At 38.5% G+C, this 19,345-nt stretch overlaps 1 protein-coding gene across 1 annotated transcript in view; it reads right to left on the bottom strand.

Annotated features, from left to right (window-relative positions):
- Window positions 1–15,613, bottom strand: part of fam98b (family with sequence similarity 98 member B) — a 30,864-nt gene extending 15,251 nt beyond the window's left edge. Inside the window, exons 1-6 of the mRNA XM_052145719.1 lie at window positions 15,477–15,613; window positions 14,837–14,985; window positions 5,993–6,121; window positions 4,115–4,293; window positions 3,846–3,926; window positions 3,509–3,625 (exon numbers count right to left, since the gene is read on the bottom strand). Of these exons, the coding sequence (XP_052001679.1) occupies window positions 3,509–3,625; window positions 3,846–3,926; window positions 4,115–4,293; window positions 5,993–6,121; window positions 14,837–14,985; window positions 15,477–15,514 (693 nt within the window). The 5' untranslated portion in view covers window positions 15,515–15,613. The remainder of the gene's footprint in view (window positions 1–3,508; window positions 3,626–3,845; window positions 3,927–4,114; window positions 4,294–5,992; window positions 6,122–14,836; window positions 14,986–15,476) is intronic.
- Between the last annotated feature and the right edge of the window lie 3,732 nt (window positions 15,614–19,345).

Here is a 19,345-nt window from a genome sequence, read left to right as displayed (position 1 = left end):
AACCATTTTGCCACAAATTTGGAGGTATGCTTGGGGTCATTGTCCATTTGGAAGACCCATTTGCGACTGAGCTTTAACTTCCTGTCTGATGTCTTGAGATTTTGCTTCAGTATATCCACATCATTTTCCTTCATCATGGTGCCATCTATTTTGTGTAGTGCTCCAGTCCCTCCTGCAGCAAACACCCCCACAACATGATGCTGCACCCCCATGCTTCACGGTTGGGATGCTGTTCTTAGTCTTGCAAGCCTCACCCTTTTTCCTCCAAATATAATGATGTCATTATGGACAAACAGTAACATTTTTATTTAATCTGGTCATGAGGACATTTCTCCAAAAAGTAAGATCTTTTGCACTTGCAAACTGTAGTCCGGCTTTTTTATGCCAGCTGCCAGATCACCCTGTAGCTCAAGACCGACTGCCCACTAAAGCGAAGAAGGGTTAGACCTGGTCAGTACCAGGATGGGAGTCCTCCTGGGAAAAACTAAGGTTGCTGCTGGAAGTGGTATTTGGGAGGCAAGCAGGGGGTGCTCATCCTCTGGTCTGTGTGGGTGCTAATGCCCTTCTATAGTGACGGGGACACTATACTGTAAAATCACCGTCTTTTTGATGAGACGTTAAACCGAGGTTCTGACACTCTGTGGTCATTAAAAATCCCAGGGGACATCTTGAAGGAAGATTTGTTCATACAAAATCTATGTTTAAACACTGACCCTTAACACTTACTAACAGCACATCCATAAAGTATTCACAGCGCTTCACTTTTTCCACATTTTGATTAAATTCATTATTTTCCTAAAAATTCTACAAACAATACCCCATAATGACAACGTGAAAGAAGTTTGTTTGAAATCTTTGCAAATTTATAAAAAAAAAAACAAAGAAAAATAAATCACATGTACATAAGTACTCACAGCCTTTGCTCAATACTTTGTAGAAGCACCTTTGCACCAACTACAGCCTCAAGTCTTTTTGTGTATGATGCTACAAGCTTGGCACACCTATTTTTGGGCAGTTTCTCCCATTCTTCTTTGCAGGACCTCTCAAACTCCATCAGATTGGATGGGGAGTGTCGGTGCACAGCCATTTTCAGATCTCTCCAGAGATGTTCAATCGGGTTCAAGTCTGGGCTCTGAATGGGCCACTCAAGGACATTCACAGAGTTGTCCCATAGCCTCTCCTTTGTTATCTTGGCTGTGTGCTTAGGGTCATTGTCCTGTTGGAAGATGAACCTTCGCCCCAGTCTGGGGTCCAGAGCACTCTGGAGCAGGTTTTCATCAAGGATGTCTCTGTACATTGCTGCATTCATCTTTCCCTCAATCCTGACTAGTCTCCCAGTTCCTGCCGCTGAAAAACATCCCCACAGCATGATGCTGCCACCACCATGCTTCACTCTAAGTATAGTATTGGCCAGGTGATGAGCAGTGCCTGGTTTCCTCCAGACATGACGCTTGCCATTCAGGCCTTGTTCTTCTGGAAGGTTCTCCTCTTTCCACAGAGAAATGTTGGAGCTCTGTCAGAGTGACCATCGGGTTCTTGGTCACCTCCCTGACTAAGGCCCTTCTCCCCCAATCGCTCAGTTTAGCCAGGCGGCCAGCTCTAGGAAGAGTCCTGTTGGTTCCAAACTTCTTCCATTTACAGACGATGGAGGCCACTGTGCTCATTGGGACCTTCAATGCTGCAGACATTTTTCTGTACCCTTCCCCAGATTTGTGCCTCGATACAATCCTGTCTCTGAGGTCTACAGACAATTCCTTGGACTTCATGGCTTGTGTTCTGACATGCACTGTTAACTGTGGGACCTTATATAGACAGGTGTGTGCCTTTCCAATCAACTGTATTTACCACAGGTGGACTCCAGTCAAGTTGTAGAAACATCTCAAGGATGATCAGTGGAAACAGGATGCACCTGAGCTCAATTTTGAGTGTCATGGCAAAGGCTGTGAGTACTTATGTACATGTGATTTTTTTTCGTTTTTATTTTTAATACATTTACAAAGATTTCAAACAAACTTCTTTCACGTTGTCATTATGGGGTATTGTTTGTAGAATTTTGAGGAAAATAATGAATTTAATGAATTTTGGAATAAAGCTGTAACATAACAAAATGTGGAAAAAGTGAAGCACTATGAAAACTTTCCGGATGCACTGTAGTTTAATCATTTTAAACCATGACTTGAACTATACATGAGTAATATTTACATTATATTCATGATGTTAGTCAGAGGGGAACTGGCCCCCACAGTAAGTCTGGTTTCTCCCAAGGTTATTTTTCTCCATTAATCAACATCTTATGGAGTTTTGTGTTCCTTGCCACAGTCGCCTTCAGCTGCTCACTGGGGTTATTAATACAATTATTATTTAATTACTTATTTTTAAATACGATAAACAATCATATTTAATCAAACTACACAATGATGACTCATCGACATTACAGACATTATATTTTTATCTTCTGTTAATGCCTGATCTTCTGTAATGCCGATTTGAAACCATGTGTGTTGTGAAATAATATTATCTATTTTATTATATTAATATTCATTTTTAATAATATGCGCTATACAAATAATAATGACTTGACTTAAAGTGTAGGGTATAACCAAAGTGTCCTTTCAGGTTATGTTGTTATAGGACTCGTTTTGCTGTGGATATAGATACTTGTCTACCAATTTCCTCCAGCATCTTCACAACGTTCTTTGCTGTTGTTCTGGGATTGATTTCATCTCTAGGAGACAGAATGCGTCTCCTTCCTGAGCGGTATGATGGGTGTGTGGTCACATGGTGTTTATACTTGCATACTATTTTTTTGTACAGATGAACGTGGTACCTTCAGGCATTTGGAAATTGCTCCCAAGGATGAACCAGACTTGTGGAGGTCCATAATGTTTTTTCGGAGGTCTTGGCTGATCTCTTTTGATTTTCCCATGATGTGAAGCAAAGAGGCACTGAGTTTGCAGGTAGGCCTTAAAATACATCCACAGGCACACCTCCAATTCAGTAAACCTCCTATCAGAAGATAATTGGCTAAAGGCTTGACATCATTTTCTGGAATTTTCCAAGCTGCTTAAAGGCACAGTTAACTCAGTGTTTGTAAAGTTCTGACCCACTGGAATTGTGATATAGTCAATTAAAAGTGAAACGATCTGTCTGTAAACAACTGTTGGAAAAATTACTTGTGTCATGCACAAAGAAGATGTCCTAATTGACTTGCCAAAACTATAGTTTGCTAATATTAAATCTGTGGAGTGGTTAAAAAATGAGTTTCAATGACTTTAATCTAAGTGTATTTAAACTTCTGACTTCCAACTGTATATGTTGCAAAAAATAATGATTGTTCTTAAATGATAGGGCCCATTTTTTTTGCTAGGGCTCCCGGTGCCCTAGAATCACCTCTGACTGTTTCACTTTGTTTTAAGTTTGTAAAGTGCACAGTATTCTGTAAGTAGTGAACTATTACTACTACATTCTGAACAGAGTGAATGTGATGTTGAAACAGAACTCTACGTGCCTTTGCTCTGTCAGACCAGCTGAAGGACTGCACGGTCACATCCAGACGTTTGATGAGCATCCGTCGTCGACACTCGTATTCCGCAGATAAAACACTGTTTATCTTCTCCAACTGACTCTGAACAAACACACAACAAACCATATGACATTTGACTAAGACAGAAGCTTTTGCGTACATTATTTTAAAAATATTTTAGGACATTGTCAGATATAAAAGCATTTTACATTTAGAGCTTATAATAAACCTATGATTACTTTGTTAACAAACTTTTTTCCCCCAGAAAAAATACATGAAGTAAACAGACTGAAAGCCTCCTGTGAAAAGAATCAAATCTCACCCATTTATGAGCATCAAGACAGCTTTTCAATGCTGGATTTCCAATGTGTGTTTCTGGAAGCTGCTTTATTAAAATACTCAGCTGAAATATTCATGGAAACACATGAAAATAGAGTTTCATGAAAACATAAAAGGCATTAAACATTTATTTACAACAACTGCTGTAGTGTAAACAGCAGATCTGTACAGTAAGAATGCATGAGAAAAGTACTATAATCAATGGCTATAATCTATAATTATATTAAACACATTAAATAACATCTGATGTACTTGACTCTCTATGGCAGTAAATGTGCCTCTGGTCTCATGTTTGTCTGGATCTGGAAGTTTCAGAGTTTCACAAATCACTCGGAGATCCTGAAGAGATGTGTCCTCCTCCTGAACGTCTTCATCCGTCACTGCTTTACTGGACACGATCTGAGCAGCCTGAAGCTCTGACGCCAAAAACACTGAATGAAGAAACGGGATGAAACTGAACACCAGTCGACACTCAACACAATGACATGAACATCTACTCATAAAAATAATTGGAATTAAAGTACAACAATATCACAGATCAACTTAACTACCTTCTCAAAACAACATGCATGTCTTTCACTCTGTAAATAATGATTTTGTGATCTTTACTACGGCTCATCTGACTGCACTGTAAACACATCTTCTAATCAAGCGGTCATGAATGAGAACTTGCCAGTGCCGTTTCTGTCAACAGTCCATGAATGAGCTCATTTTTAGTTGAAAACGAGAAGCGCTTGAAGTTTCTTGACCATGATATTTAATTTTAAACTTTTAAAACTATTTTTAAAGATTATATTATATTAAGCACTTTGACCATGTTTACTTGCACAATATTACAATATGAAAAATTTATTTGCTCATATTTAGTCAAGCACACAGTTTCGGAGCCACGAGACAGATTGGTATCTTTTACAAACATTAAAAAAAAGAAATCAAAATACAGATGTGTAATGGACTCATATTTAACATTTCAACCTTGTCTGTTATCGTTAAGGACATGCAAATGAAAATCCCGATTTGATCATTGTAATAAATGCAGCATGATAACGCATCATACTATAGAAAATAAAACATTCCATCACCAATCGAACGAAATGGAAAATTCTGATCAAGAACTGAAGAGGTTTTCTTTGCATTAAGACATAAAAGTGCTATGTCCTCACTGTAAATGATGCCTATAACTGATTAGCATGTTCAGAAATCTTCCATTAGTCGTAAACAATTTCAGAATAAACTCATCCAGGTGTGCATGGAAACTAAATAAATGGCTGTTAAAAGTCAACAAACAGTATTTAGAATGTACAATACATTTAGTGTGTGGAAACATTATATTATTCTTGTATTCAAGTTCAAGAATGAATGCTCATGCAATGTGTTTTGCACCACAGTGCCATCTACTGGTGGGCACCAGCCCCATTGCCCACCTATCCTTATCACTCTACATTGGCTCCCTGTGCACTACCGTATTGACTTTAAGATCCTCGTCATCACCTACAAAGCACTCCATAATCTTGCACCCAGCTATATTTATGGCCTCCTATCAGGATATGTTCCTACACGCTCCCTTCGCTCTTCCTCAACTGGCCTACTTGTCACCCCCAAATTCCGTCTATCCACAATGGGGGCCAGGGCCTTCAGTTGCGCTGCTCCAAGACTCTGGAATGCCCTTCCCTCTTACATTCGACAGGCAGACACAGTCAATTCATTTAAAAAAATTGTTAAAGACCTATCTTTTAGCTTTTAAAGCTTTTAATCTTTAAAACATTTTTTCTATATTGCCATAGTTACCCTACTGACACTCTTTATAGTGCTTTCTTCGGGCGTTCTTAGCATTTTGCTGATTTGTCATATTTGTAACATGTATTAGCATAATATGAATTTAAATGTATTTGTATTTTTAAGTCCTCTGAGACATGTAAGATGTCCTTGGGTATTTAGAAAGGCGTCGGCCAAATAAAATGTATTATTATTATTATTATTACTAATACTGCTGTGTCTGTTTCAGGAAAATGTTTTCTAGGCCAAGTTTACCTTTTAATTTGTTTTATAGTGAGGACAAAATATAGAAAGAAAACTCATGAGCAATGACCGACATATATTATACTGTATATAAACATGTATCAGACATACAGATGATTTTCAGGAAGTCCTTGGTGTCTTTCACCTCTCCGTTGACTAATGCTGAAACGAGTCCTTGATACGGACAGCAGAAGTCTTTAAGCAGTCTGCTGAGCTCCACAACACACCTGTCTGGATCATCTGAAAACATCAAGACAAACAAACCAGCTAATGCTATTAAATATCCTGTAACACTTGAAATGCTGCGTTCAATATATCTGCATATAGGTCTTTAGTCTGTGTATATGGGTCAATGACATGACATGTATTTTTTGTGTCCAAATTCATTATTTTCCTAAAAAGAATTTGAATAAATACTTGTCATATATCAAATGGATCTACAATATCTCCTTTATAAGAAACCCTTTTCATTTTATTGAAATTCAATAGATTTTTTGAGTTTTGGTGTTTGAAAGACCAAAAATGTCAGGTGGTGCGACCGTCCGAGCGTACAAGCAGAGAACAAAACTGAGATATAAATGTTCATTTTCTCAATAAAATTCTTAATCAAATATTTTGGCATGATTTTATGTTAAATTCCTTATAAATGAGGGAAATAGTGTATCAGACCTATTTCAAAACTATTCTATTACTTAAAAAACTTTTGTCCGAAAAATTGACTTCTACTAATGTCAGGGAGGGCGACCGACATAAAAATGCAATTTTATGCAACGTTCCTTTAAGAAAACCATGTGACGGCATTTGACATCACACAGAAGACTCCAGAGGACCCCTTTGATGCAGTAACAAGATTAGTCACCCACCCATAAATATTAGATAATTTGACATTTTTGAGTAATGATGAGGTTGATTCAACTTATCATGTCAGGTGGTATGACCCCTGGAAAACTTTGAAAATGTGTTGTTATTATAAAAATGTGTATTTGATTTAAAATAATTATGTATAACCTTGAGCACATGGTCAAACATTTGTATAGGCATCCAAGTTAATGCCTGTTAGATTCGAATTGAGGGTGAAATGTCAGGTGGTGCGACCAATATGTCAGGTGTCGCGACCAGAGTTACAGTTAAACCAACTAAAAAAAGTCATATTAATTCATGTTTTTGAATATACTAAATACATTTTAATAAATATATAAAGCTTTTAAGTTGTTTAAAGGTGCAATCTACATATGTATATATATATATTTTTTTTTAATTTTTTATTATGGTATGTGTGACAATTTAAAGAGCACATTGTCCATCTTAGAGTCCTATTCTTCAAGAATATAGGACTGTATAATCAACATTAAAACAATTGCATCTTTAAATTAATCTATTTTAATTTGTTTTTGTAGATGCAAACATTGAGAATGAAAATATACTTATGCTTTCTCTATGAAGAACGCTTTCTATTTTTGTCTGTATATAGTTACAATAAGTGAAGGTAGTGAAATATAAAACTATGACATACTCTCTGCAGAAATGCAATGTACACCTGAGTTATAAATTCACAAAAACTGCAGAAAATACTGATATGGTCCTTTCAAACACTTTATAAACAGCTTGAAACACATCAGAATCAGAATAAGCTTTATTGTCAAGTATGTTTTTTACGCATACAAGGAATTTGTTGTGGTGTTGTAGGTGCGTTCACACAGTCTCTAAATATATGAACAAGAATAAAAATATAAGCAATATAAATATAAATATAAATATGTCCACGCAGTATCAATTAAAAGTATAAAATAAAAAGAGCAGAGTAGTGCAGTGAAATGTAGAGCCAGAGGTGGAGTGTGGAGAGTGTCAGGGTGGGTACCGGGCCTTGTTGATAAGGCAAGTGGCGGATGGGAAGAAACTGTTCTTGTGGCGTGAGGTTTTTGTCCTGATGGACCTCAGCCTTCTGCCAGAGGGGAGGGATTCAAAGAGATTGTGGCCAGGGTGGGAGAGATCAGCCACAATCTTTCCAGCACGCTTCAGGGTCCTGGAGTCGTACAGGTCCTGGAGCGGTGGCAGATTGCAGTCAATCACCTTCTCTGCAGACCGGATGACACGCTGCAGTCTGCCCTTGTCCTTGGCAGTAGTAGCAGCGTACCAGATAATGATGGAGGAAGTGAGGATGGACTAGATCAGGGGTGTCAAACTCGGTTCCTGGAGGGCCACAGTCCACAAGAGTTTAGCTCCAACCCTAATTAAACACACCTGAAGCAGCTAATCAAGGTCTTCAGGAGTGCTTAAAGATTACAAGAAGGCATTTTGGAGCAGGGCTGGAACTAAACTCTGCAGGGCTGTGGCCCTCCAGGAACTGAGTTTGACACCCCTGGACTAGATGATGGCGCTGATGTTCAGCTCCCACTTGAGGTCCTGGGAGATGATAGTTCCCAGGAAGCGGAAAGACTCCACAGTGTCAATTGTGGAGTCGCAGAGGGTGATGGGGGCAGGTGCAGGTGAGGCTGAGTTCTTCCTGAAGTCCACAACCATCTCCACTGTCTTTAGAGCATTGAGCTCTAGGTTGTTTTGGTTGCACCAGGTCACCAGGTGGTCGACCTCCCACCTGTAGGCGGACTCGTCACCATCAGAGATGAGTCCGATGAGGGAGGTGTCGTCCGCAAACTTCAGAAGCTTGACGGACTGGTGACTGGAGGTGCAACTGTTAGTGTACAGGGAGAAGAGCAGAGGAGAAAGAACGCAGCCCTGAGGGGATCCAGTGCTAATGGACTGTGAGTCGGAGACGTGTTTCCCCAGCCTCACATGCTGCTTCTTGTCAGACAGGAAGTCAGTGATCCACTTGCAGGTGGAGTCAGGCACACTTAGCTGGGAGAGCTTCTCCTGGAGCAGAGCCGGGATGATGGTGTTAAAGGCAGAGCTGAAATCAACAAACAGAATCCTGGCGTAGGTTCCTGCGTAGTCCAGGTGCTGGAGGATGTAGTGGAGGGCCAAGTTGATTGCATCGTCTACAGACCTGTTGTCTCTGTATGCAAACTGCAGGGGGTCCAGGAGGGGGTCGGTGATGACTTTGAGGTGAGAAAGCATAAGGCGCTCAAAGGACTTCATCACCACAGAGGTCAGGGCGACGGGTCTGAAGTCGTTATGTCCTGTGGTCCTTGACTTCTTGGGAACAGGGATGATAGTTGAAGACTTGAAGCAGGCTGGCACATGACATGTCTCCAATGAGGTGTTGAAAATGTCTGTGAACACTGGAGACAGCTGATCAGCGCAGTGCTTCAAGCTGGATTGGGAGACATTACCTACAACTGGGTTGTTGTAACCCAGCAAAAAATTATCACTACCCATAAGATGTGTTAGACAATCAACCCATAAAGTTGGGTTGGTTGTACAACCCAACATGTTAGGTTAAAACAACCCACGGTTGGGTTTGTCCATATTTGACCCAGCCAGGGGTTGCAAAACAACCCAAATTAGGTTATTTTCAACCCAACATTTTTTCGTGTATATGTATTACCAAGTTTCGTTTTTTGTATTGACATTTTATAATAGATGTTCTCGTTTTTTAAATGTGTTCCTGTAGATGTTTTAAATTTCTAGATTTATAGAAGCGATGATCGAATGTTATCATAACATGCAGTATTGTTTTGCACTTTCTTTTTAATGAAATTTAATTATATGATTGAGATACAGTATAAATTGGTCAGAGGATTAAAATAAAAAAGCCAATTGAAACTGAATAAAATTCATTGACATATCTTTCTTTTTATTTTGTGAATATCAATCATTATTGATCACAATGTCAGGTGGTGCGACCGGTCATGGTCAGGTGGAGCAACCAGCAAATTTACATTTAAATGTATCAATTCCCACTGCAATTGCAAAATGAAGTAAGAAATATAACTGTAAACCTTTATATAACGTATACAAATCATTTTTACAGTTAAAAACAAAACATAAAAAGTCCTTTTTTTTAACACACAGAAAAGCAGCCGTTTATATGATTTGGAATAAAAGGGCAATAAATAAAGTAATAGAAAGTGAATTTACCATGTGATATTCATTTTAGACACTACATTGATTCATATATACAAGTCTCAGTAGTGCTAAGTACATTAAATGTATATTATTTTAAATTAATATATGGTCGCACCACCTGACATTTTCTGGGTAGTAAAATCAGAAATCTTGTTTAATAATGAATTAATGCTGCCTAAAATGCTTTAAAACCAATATGAATCAACACCATACATTTTTTGGACATAAAAATGCATTTTAAAACGGTTTTGCTTAAAAAAAAAAATTCTCATCTTGAAAATCTTATTTGTCATTGACCCATATATATGCTTAATACAACCAATAGCTGTGTTTACAAATGCATTTCTCAAAATTCAACTAAAGAAAATGGGAATCATTGCACATTTCATACACTATGGCATGTGGGTTATGTGGAGGAAACCCGCTTTGTCATGATGGAGCAGCTGAATAACACTCATAACTTCAGGCACTATTGGATCAGATATACAAGGTTTTATTCAATCCTGACAGGAGATGGCACAGAATGAGTGTAATATCTCATATTATGAGAGCTGAAATAGCTGCTATTCCCAGTCTCTGTACACCTGGTAGTGCCAGCACTCAAAACTGTTCTGGCGGATTGTAAGGACCCATTTTAACAACCAGCTGTGGGTTAAAAACTTCCCAATGTAAAGGTCAAAGAATTGCTTTATTGTGAGGAGTAGAAGCATATGCACAAACTGTTAAAAATCATAATTATCATGTAAATGAACTCTTTTCATCTTCTTAATGTGCATTTTGACTTGTGCGAAACTCTAGAAAATCCACCTCTACCAAGTGCATAGACTTTGAAGAGAATTTTGAGAGTTTGTGCATTTCCATTCAGGTTTTCTTAAGCGCAAATGTTAGATATACATAACATTATTTGGATAGAAACCCAGCAAATGCTTTTAATTGTTTATATTATGTATAGTGTGTATCTAAGGGTTTTAAGTGTATTTCGAATCAAATCAATTTATTGTCACTCAACTATATACACGAGTGCAACAGTGGGTGAAAGTCTTGGGTGCAGTTCTGAGCAACATAGCAGTATGATCATTAAAATAAACAACTGATTTACACATAACACAGTTTACACATCTGTTACACAACACAATATATGCCTAATAATATACAATATACAATGTACACAAAATAAGAAGACTGTATACAATAAAAATACTCTGTACTCTACAGTACTAGTGTAGAACCGTGTGAGGATGTGGTGGTTCATTCCAAACTTCCTCAGCCATCTCAGGAAGAAGAGGCGCTGGTGAGCCTTCTTCACAAAGGCCTCAGTGTGGACGGACCATGTGAGTTCCTCAGTGATGTGGACACCGAGGAACTTGAAACTGCTGACTCTCTCCACCGGTGCTCCATTAATGGTGATGGGGCTGTGTTCTCTGTCTTTCTTCCTGAAGTCCACAACAAGCTCCTTTGTCTTACTGACATTGAGGGAGAAGTTGTGCTCCTGACACCAGCGTGTCAGAGTGTGCACCTCCTCTCTGTAGGCCATTTCATCATTGTCAGTGATCAGACCTACCACTGTCGTATCGCCAGCAAACTTAATGTTGGTATTGGAGCTATGTGTTGCCACACAGTCATGTGTGTACAGGGAATACAGGAGTGGGCTGAGAACACAGCCCTGCGGGGCTCCAGTGTTGAGGGTCAGTGATGAGGAGATGTTGCTGCCCATTCCAACCACCTGATGTCTGCCTGACAGGAAGTCCAGGATCCAGCTGCACAGCGAGCTGTTTGAGCCCAGAGCCTCTCATCAAGCTTGGAGGGCACTATGGTGTTGAATGTGGAGCTGTAGTCTACAAACAGCACTCTCACATATTTTCCAGGTGAGAGAGAGCAGTGTGTAGTGTAGATGCAATGGCATCATCAGTGGAGCGGTTGTTGCGGTAGGCAAACTGCAATGGGTCCAAAGAGGGGGGCAGCACAGAGCAGATGTGATCTCTGATTAACCTCTCAAAGCATTTGCTGATGATGGGGATCAGAGCAACAGGACGCCAGTCATTTAAACAAGTGATTTTGGATTGCTTTTGTACAGGCACAATCGTGGACGTCTTGAAACATGTGGGGCCACATACAAGGAGAAAGGTTGAAAATGTTTGTAAAAACACCAGCCAGTTGGTTCTTGCACAATGACGCAACCTGGAATGCCATCTGGACACGCAGCTTTACGGATATTCACCCATTGGAAGGATCAGGTTACATCCACTACAGAGACGGAGAGTGAAATAACCTCTGTAGCTTCGGCCACGAGAGCTCTCTTGGCTGCTCTGATAGTTTTGCGGAGGGCATAACTGGCTTGTTGTTGTTCCTCCGCATTCCCGGAATTAAAAGCGGAGGTCCGCACATTAAGTACCGCATGAACATCGCTATTAATCCATGGTTTCTGGTTAGGGTAGATCCGTATTGTTTTGGTCGGCACTACATCATCTATGCACTTTCTGATGAAACACATTACACTATCAGCGTAGACCTCGATGTCGTCATCAGAGGCGGACCGGAACATCTCCCAGTCCGTGTGATCAAAACAGTCCTGTAGCGTAGAATCTGATTGGTCCGACCAGCACTGGATCGTTGTGAGTGGGTGCTTCCTGTTTCAGTTTCTGCCTGCAAGCGGGCAGAAGCAGAATGGAAGAGTGGTCTGATTTACCAAATGGTGGGTGAAGGAGGGATTTTTAGCCATTCCGGAAGGGAGAGTAGCAATGGTCCAAAACCCAGTCCCCTCGTGTGTTGAAACTAATGTGTTGGAAGTATTTAGTTGCTACTGACTTGAAACTGGCTTTGTTAAAGACCCCGGTCTGAAACATCCAGAGACATCCAAGTTTTTGTAAAGTAGATAATGCAGCAGTCCCTCGTTTCTTGTTGGAAAGAGATCCACACTCCCAGAGCTTGTTGTCCAGAGACTGAAACTTTGCCAGTAGTATACTGGGTAGCGGGAGTCGATTTGCATGAAGTCTTAGTCTGATGAGAACACCGGCTCTCCTTCCCCTTTTCCGGCTGCGTTTCCATGGCCGGGCTGCCCAGAGAAAGGGCTCCGCTGTCGCAAAATAAGTGGATCGGCACTGAAGTATTTAAAGTCAGTTTTTTTGGTGTGCTATTGAAGAACCAGTGTCCAAAAGCGGGAGTTTATTGTGGACAATAAGGCAAACGACACCCAAGACAAAATAAAAAGAATTGTAGACAAAACAAACAAAAAACTGCAATACTGGGTCGGAGCTTGCAGCGCAGCAGCCATAACCTGCACCATCTTGAGTCACATGTTTTTTGTGTATTTGCGGTGTGATTGAAGTAAGTGAACACAGACACTTCTAACTACACATGGTTAGGGTGTCTGACCGAAAGTGCTGACCAAGCATCCATTCAACTGACTTGACATTCTAACATAAACTCTGATGACTGGCTTACTACTTATGAAGATTTGCCAGCATGTCCAATTCTATGTACATACACAATGTTCAATTATTTATGAAAAATCACTGATGGATAGATTGACTGACTTCATGTGATTTTCACAGTATGTGCAATTAAACAAACACAGAATTCAATTATTTTTTAATAAATCACTAAATTTCATAAAGTTAGTTTTACACCACTGGCAGCCTACTACAACCTTTGGAATGTTAAAATAATTAAATACTGTATCTCACCTAATATAAGTCAATCTATTCATTTGCAGCAACCGGTACCTTTATAGTTTGGTATTTTTATTTAATAGTGTTTGTTTGGTGAGAACATGCAAGTACACTGAAAGAACGCTTGGATGCCACCAAAGTTTAGAGTATAATTTGTGGACTTTTAGACAGTCCTGTCTTCAATGTTGGAGGATATTGTACCTAAAACTAACTTTATCCCACTCTTTCTTTTTGCTTTGAGTTATATGGTGTCCCGTTACTGTTTTACTAAGAGAGAAACCACTGCAAATCATTCAGTTTTTCAGTCAAGCTTTTGGCATGGATTTTGAAATAATCAGGGAACCAATCACAAAGAAAAGGTTAGATATTATCCACAAGGCCAATCAGGTAAAAACAGAAAGGGTAGGTACAATAAGTTTGGACTGACTTGCCATTGCGTTTCATGATTTGTTGTTTTGTACCTCATGGCCACTGTAGTTTTCACTTTCAAGTCAACTACTATCATGGCGGAGCAACAGTTCGAAGAGAGTACTTTCTTCTTTCCCAGTTTAATATGCAGAGACAAACATAAGTAAACCATTCACAGGTTAATTTTCTCAAAAACGACAATCGCTGTCTCAGTTGCACTATGAAAACTCCTGTTTGTTTTGAGCGACCCACCCCAACAACATTACTCAACCAGTGGCGTGATTTGTGGGTGGGTTATGGTTAATTTGAACAACAGCAGATGAGGGGTGTATTCAGAGAGCCGTTTTGAAAACATTGTTTATTTTTGCAATTCCTTTTTCAGGCACTAGTGTCACAGAAATAACATACTTCAGCCTTAATGTCAATATATTTATAGCAACTTGCCAGAATAATAACTTATCCAGTTTAATGGAACAGAAGAATGGAAGTAACTCTATCGCCCCCTTGAGTACTGAGGTTTGTTCCCAACTCTCTAACGCAAGAACACAAGTTAAGCATGTTCAACCGGACCGTACGTTAAGAAGCACTCGTATCTGTGTTCTAGAAGTATGTTTCAGCCTTTAGTCTTTATGTTTATGCACTGTAGTCTGTGTCGTCTCTGCATATGGTTGAGTGACAATAAAGCTGAACATGGACATCACAACTACACAAACACCTTTGTTCTTATCAAGACGCTGGCAGATGTCTGACAAACTGTGGCATTTATTTGACAATACATTTTCACATGCTCTGTGTGTGTATGTGAGTGTGTGTGTCTGTGTGTGTGTATGTGTATGCGAGTGCGTGCGTGTCACACCTGTGATGAGGGGTACTTCTGTGTGTGTACCAGTGATGTGTGCAAGTCTGGATGAGATCCACTTCATCAGATCAACATATTCAGATGAGCTGAAGCCCCGTCCACACACCACCAACAAAGACTGCTCATCTGTCAGTGGCCCATCATACCTGACAATAAAGCAGTTATTAAACATCATACCTGACAATAACACAGTAAATACACATTGTATATGACTATTAAATATCATATCTGACAATTACGCATGATCATTTTTTATATGTTTCAGATAATAAATTCAAATTCAAAAGTTTTAAAGCTGAAGTGTGTAAGTTCTTCACCACTAGTGTAACCAAGCAAAAATAAACAGCGTCTTACAGATTTCCTGAACACACACGCTGTCCTCCATTGGTCGCATGAACAGATAGTCCCGCCCTCAACTCACACTATTGGTTGAGTCAGAAGCTCAGAAAAACAGATGAATGTTTTGAAAGCTCAGAGTCAGTGTTGTTTACACTCTTTAATAAGTCAAATTACAAATGGGTTACTGATAGTTAAACATTAAACTGAGATACGAGACAGTATTTAAAAATCCAAAACAAATGACACACTTCAGGTTTAAACAGTGAAACCTCATTAAAACGTAATTTCTTACACTTACCCAACCTGATCCAGAATATCGAACGTATCACTTTCCATCTTAAATTAATGAATATATGATTAAATGAAGTGCATTCATGACATACATGAGCACACGCGCGTCGTTTGAATGTGTGAACGCGAGTCTACAGTGGTGTGCGTCAGTGAAATGAGACCATAAAGAAACCACAACCAAACAAGAGTTCCGCAGTAAGCACATTGTCTTTCAAATGTACTTTAATTTAAATAAAACTATCAGCATCAGTCATCGGGTTATTCTTTCTCTCGACGGAGATCCCTACAAAATGAGCCCGGAAGCTGTTTCATAATTCTCATGATCATTTTCATTATTTAGTTATACAAATAATATCGATGTTTAACCTCAAGATTTGCAATTTGCATAGAGTTGTTGCTCTAATGAGCAATGGATATTTGACGCTTTTTGATTTTATTTGGGTACAATGTTCGTTTCACTATGTATCTCCACTAGAAAATAAATAAGTTTGGTGTATTTACAAAACCCTCATAAAAGAGTCAGAATGTAAGCTTGTGTATATGAATGTAAAATTGTAAACATTCTGAATATACTATACTGAAACATTTGAAGAACGTTTCATTGAAAAAGGTATTATTGATTGAGCAATATTCTGAATACATGTCCCTCTCTGTGTCTATGGTGGTAAAGGTCAGTGTGTTTCTCAGTGTTTCTATTGTAAGTTCCTCCACAGCATCATCAGTAAGGCTGAAGAGCTCCTTCACTGACACAAAACCAAAGATGTGTTCGCTACATATAATTTAACATGGTCATAAATATTGATCATTATCGATCAAAGAGTATTGCTTCGATCTATTGACATACCTTTACCAATCTCCATTAGTGCTAGCCTAGGTATTGATAAAGATTCAGTTCTAAAGCCCTTTTTGCACATATGAAGAAATTCTCTCTCAGCTAATGATGTTATTTTTTCAGAGGACATTTTAACTTGGTACATTGTGAATATATTCATTTGACACATTTCAAAAATCAAATCAACTCCCATTATTGTCACTCAACCATATACAGGAGTGCAACAGTGGGTGAAAGTCTTGGGTGCAATTTTGAGCATCATAGTCATGACAGTGATGAGACTGTGCTGATAATGTACCAGGAGGTGATGCAGCCAGTCAGGTTACTCTCTATAGTGCTGGTGTACATTTATTATTGTCATAAGTTTTTCATCATTTTGGTCACATTACAGCTTTTTTTTGTATTATGTACCAATTCCATGTATTCCGTCAATAAATATGATATCTTAAAATTGCATATATTAAATTGATATGCAGAACAGGAGCTAAAACGCTAATGTTTCTTTAAGAATAGTGTCAGATCAGCCAGAGACAACATGCACGGTTTCTTTAGCGTATCTGCACTATGTGTGATTAGAATAAAGCGTTTCTATTCTTGTTTTTTGGGTATTAAAAGAGATATTATTCAATGACAAATGGATTGTGTGGATCTCGTCTTTGGACACACATCACTGCTGTACACCGCGTGCACAATTATAGGCAAATGAGTATTCTGATCTTATCATTATTTCCATGCACATTTTCCAACTCCAAACCATATAAACTTGAATGCTTATTGGATTCAATCATTTTGAGGTTATATATATTTGTGTAATGAGGGAGGGTGTGGCAAAATGAATAGATCAAGGTGTGCATAATTATTAGGCAGGTAAAATGGGCCAAAAATGAGATTAAACTGACACTGAAAAGTCAAATATTGTAAAAATACCTTTCAGATGGATGCAACACTCTTGAAATAGCTAACTATTGAGGCGTGACCACCAGACAATCAAAATTTTTGTTGCGAATAGTCAACTGGGGCGCAAAAAAAAAAAAAAGGAGAAGACTCGAGAAGAATTAAACGTGAAGCTATCGTGAATCCATTATCCTCCAATGCCACCATATTCCAGAACTGCATCCTACCTGGAGTGTCCAGAAGTACAAGGTGCCAAGTGCTCAGAGACATGGCGAAGGTCAAGAAGCCTGAAACACGACCACCACTGAATATATTCACAAGATGATGCGTCAAGATTGGGCAAAGAAATACAAGGTTTTATGGACAGATGAAATGAGAGTGACCCTTGATGGACCAGATGGATGAGCCGGTGGCTGGATCACTAATGGGCACAGGGCACCGCTTCAGGTCAGGTGCCAGCAAGGTGGCGGAGGGGTACTGGTATGGGCTGCTATCATTAAGGATGAGGTAGTTGGACCTTTTCGAGTTGAAGATGGACTGAAACTCAACTTACTGCCAGTTTCTGGAAAGTTCTTCAAGCAGTTGTACAGGAAGAAGTCCTCAGCATTCAAGAAGGTCGTGATCTTTATGCGGGTCAATGCTCCATCACATGCATCCAAGTACACTGCTTTACAATAAGGTTCTATTTGTTAAAAGTAAATGCAGTATGGATCATGAACTAAAAAAGCACAACATGATTTTACAGCATTTATTCATCATTGTTAATGTTAATTTATAAAAACTCTCCTATTTATTTATATTCATATTGCATTAATGCATGTTAACACCTACAAATTTGATGTAAAAAATGCATTAGCATACTGTATGTTGAAATGAACATACATAAAGTATTGTTCATTGTTTGTTCATGTTAACAAATACAATCATATGCTGTTTAAAATAGTTTTAGATGAAGAAAGAATGTCACACTGCAGGTCACTGATGACAATGCTTGAAATATCATGTCAACTACACACCATAACCATGTGTGAATGTTTATTTAGTGCAACAAAATGAACGAAAACAAGAAATTGGCCAGAATATGTGCAAAAGTGTATGTTAAAACAGTGAAAATAATGCAGCTACAGCAATTTGAAAAAAATTATGTATAAATAAAAATACATATTTTAATCACGGCCTATAAACCCTACACCTCGAAAAATATATAACAAAATAAACAAATATATATATATTGGGGCTGTCAATCGCTAAACATTTTTAATCTAATTAATTAAATGGTGTCCCGATTAATCGCATATACAAATATTTGCTGAGAAAGCCCCTCATATTACAATAACTCAATATATAATGATTATACATATTTATATCAATAAATAATTATACATAGTTATCTTTAAATATTTAAAAATGATATATATATATATATATACATATAAAAAAAAAGCGGCTTTAGAATACAATGTATTGTTTACTACCATATTATTGATCATAAGTCAATCATTGACACACAGTTCACAGCAATCCATTACACAAGTGAATTTGTCAATCAGTTGAGATTTATTATGAGGGCTTGTTTAAGAACCCGTCAATTTACACCTGCATTTTTTTTATTAATGCTTACAAAACTTTTACATCTAGAGCCAAGAGGTATATTAAAACAAACAGTTTTACAAAAACTCAACTCACTACCCTTCTCTGTTCTCTCCTCTTTCTCATCTCCCTTCTCTTCTCCCCAGGTGCGCCCTCTACTGTTTAACACAGGACACAACATCCCCCCCTTAGTTAAAGTTACTAAGTGCCTGTTCCACTTAGACCACCATATACTAAGTGCTTATTTTGTAACCAAGAACAGAACAGTAACATTAATACACATTCAGTATTAAAATTACAGACATATGAAATTCTGAGTACCCTTAAGTCAGCAACATAGTATAAATTCAACACACAGTATTTAACAGAACAATATGTGTAATAACCACTTTGTTTACAATGTTCTTATTTCACTTTATTTTCCACGTTGTTTCACCTGTGTACTTCTACTTGTATTTTGTTTCAGTTACTTTACAAAGTCTTTCATCCACTCAGGTGGTTTTGCCGATCTCTCACTCCTCCTGATTACATCTGAACACTCTTGTGACTGTGAACTGAAA

The sequence above is a fragment of the Xyrauchen texanus genome, chromosome 16, assembly GCF_025860055.1.
Source record: "Xyrauchen texanus isolate HMW12.3.18 chromosome 16, RBS_HiC_50CHRs, whole genome shotgun sequence".
Lineage (NCBI taxonomy): Eukaryota > Metazoa > Chordata > Actinopteri > Cypriniformes > Catostomidae > Xyrauchen > Xyrauchen texanus.
The sequence above is the reverse complement of the archived record's forward strand: the minus strand, read 5'-3'. Positions and strand labels throughout refer to the sequence as shown.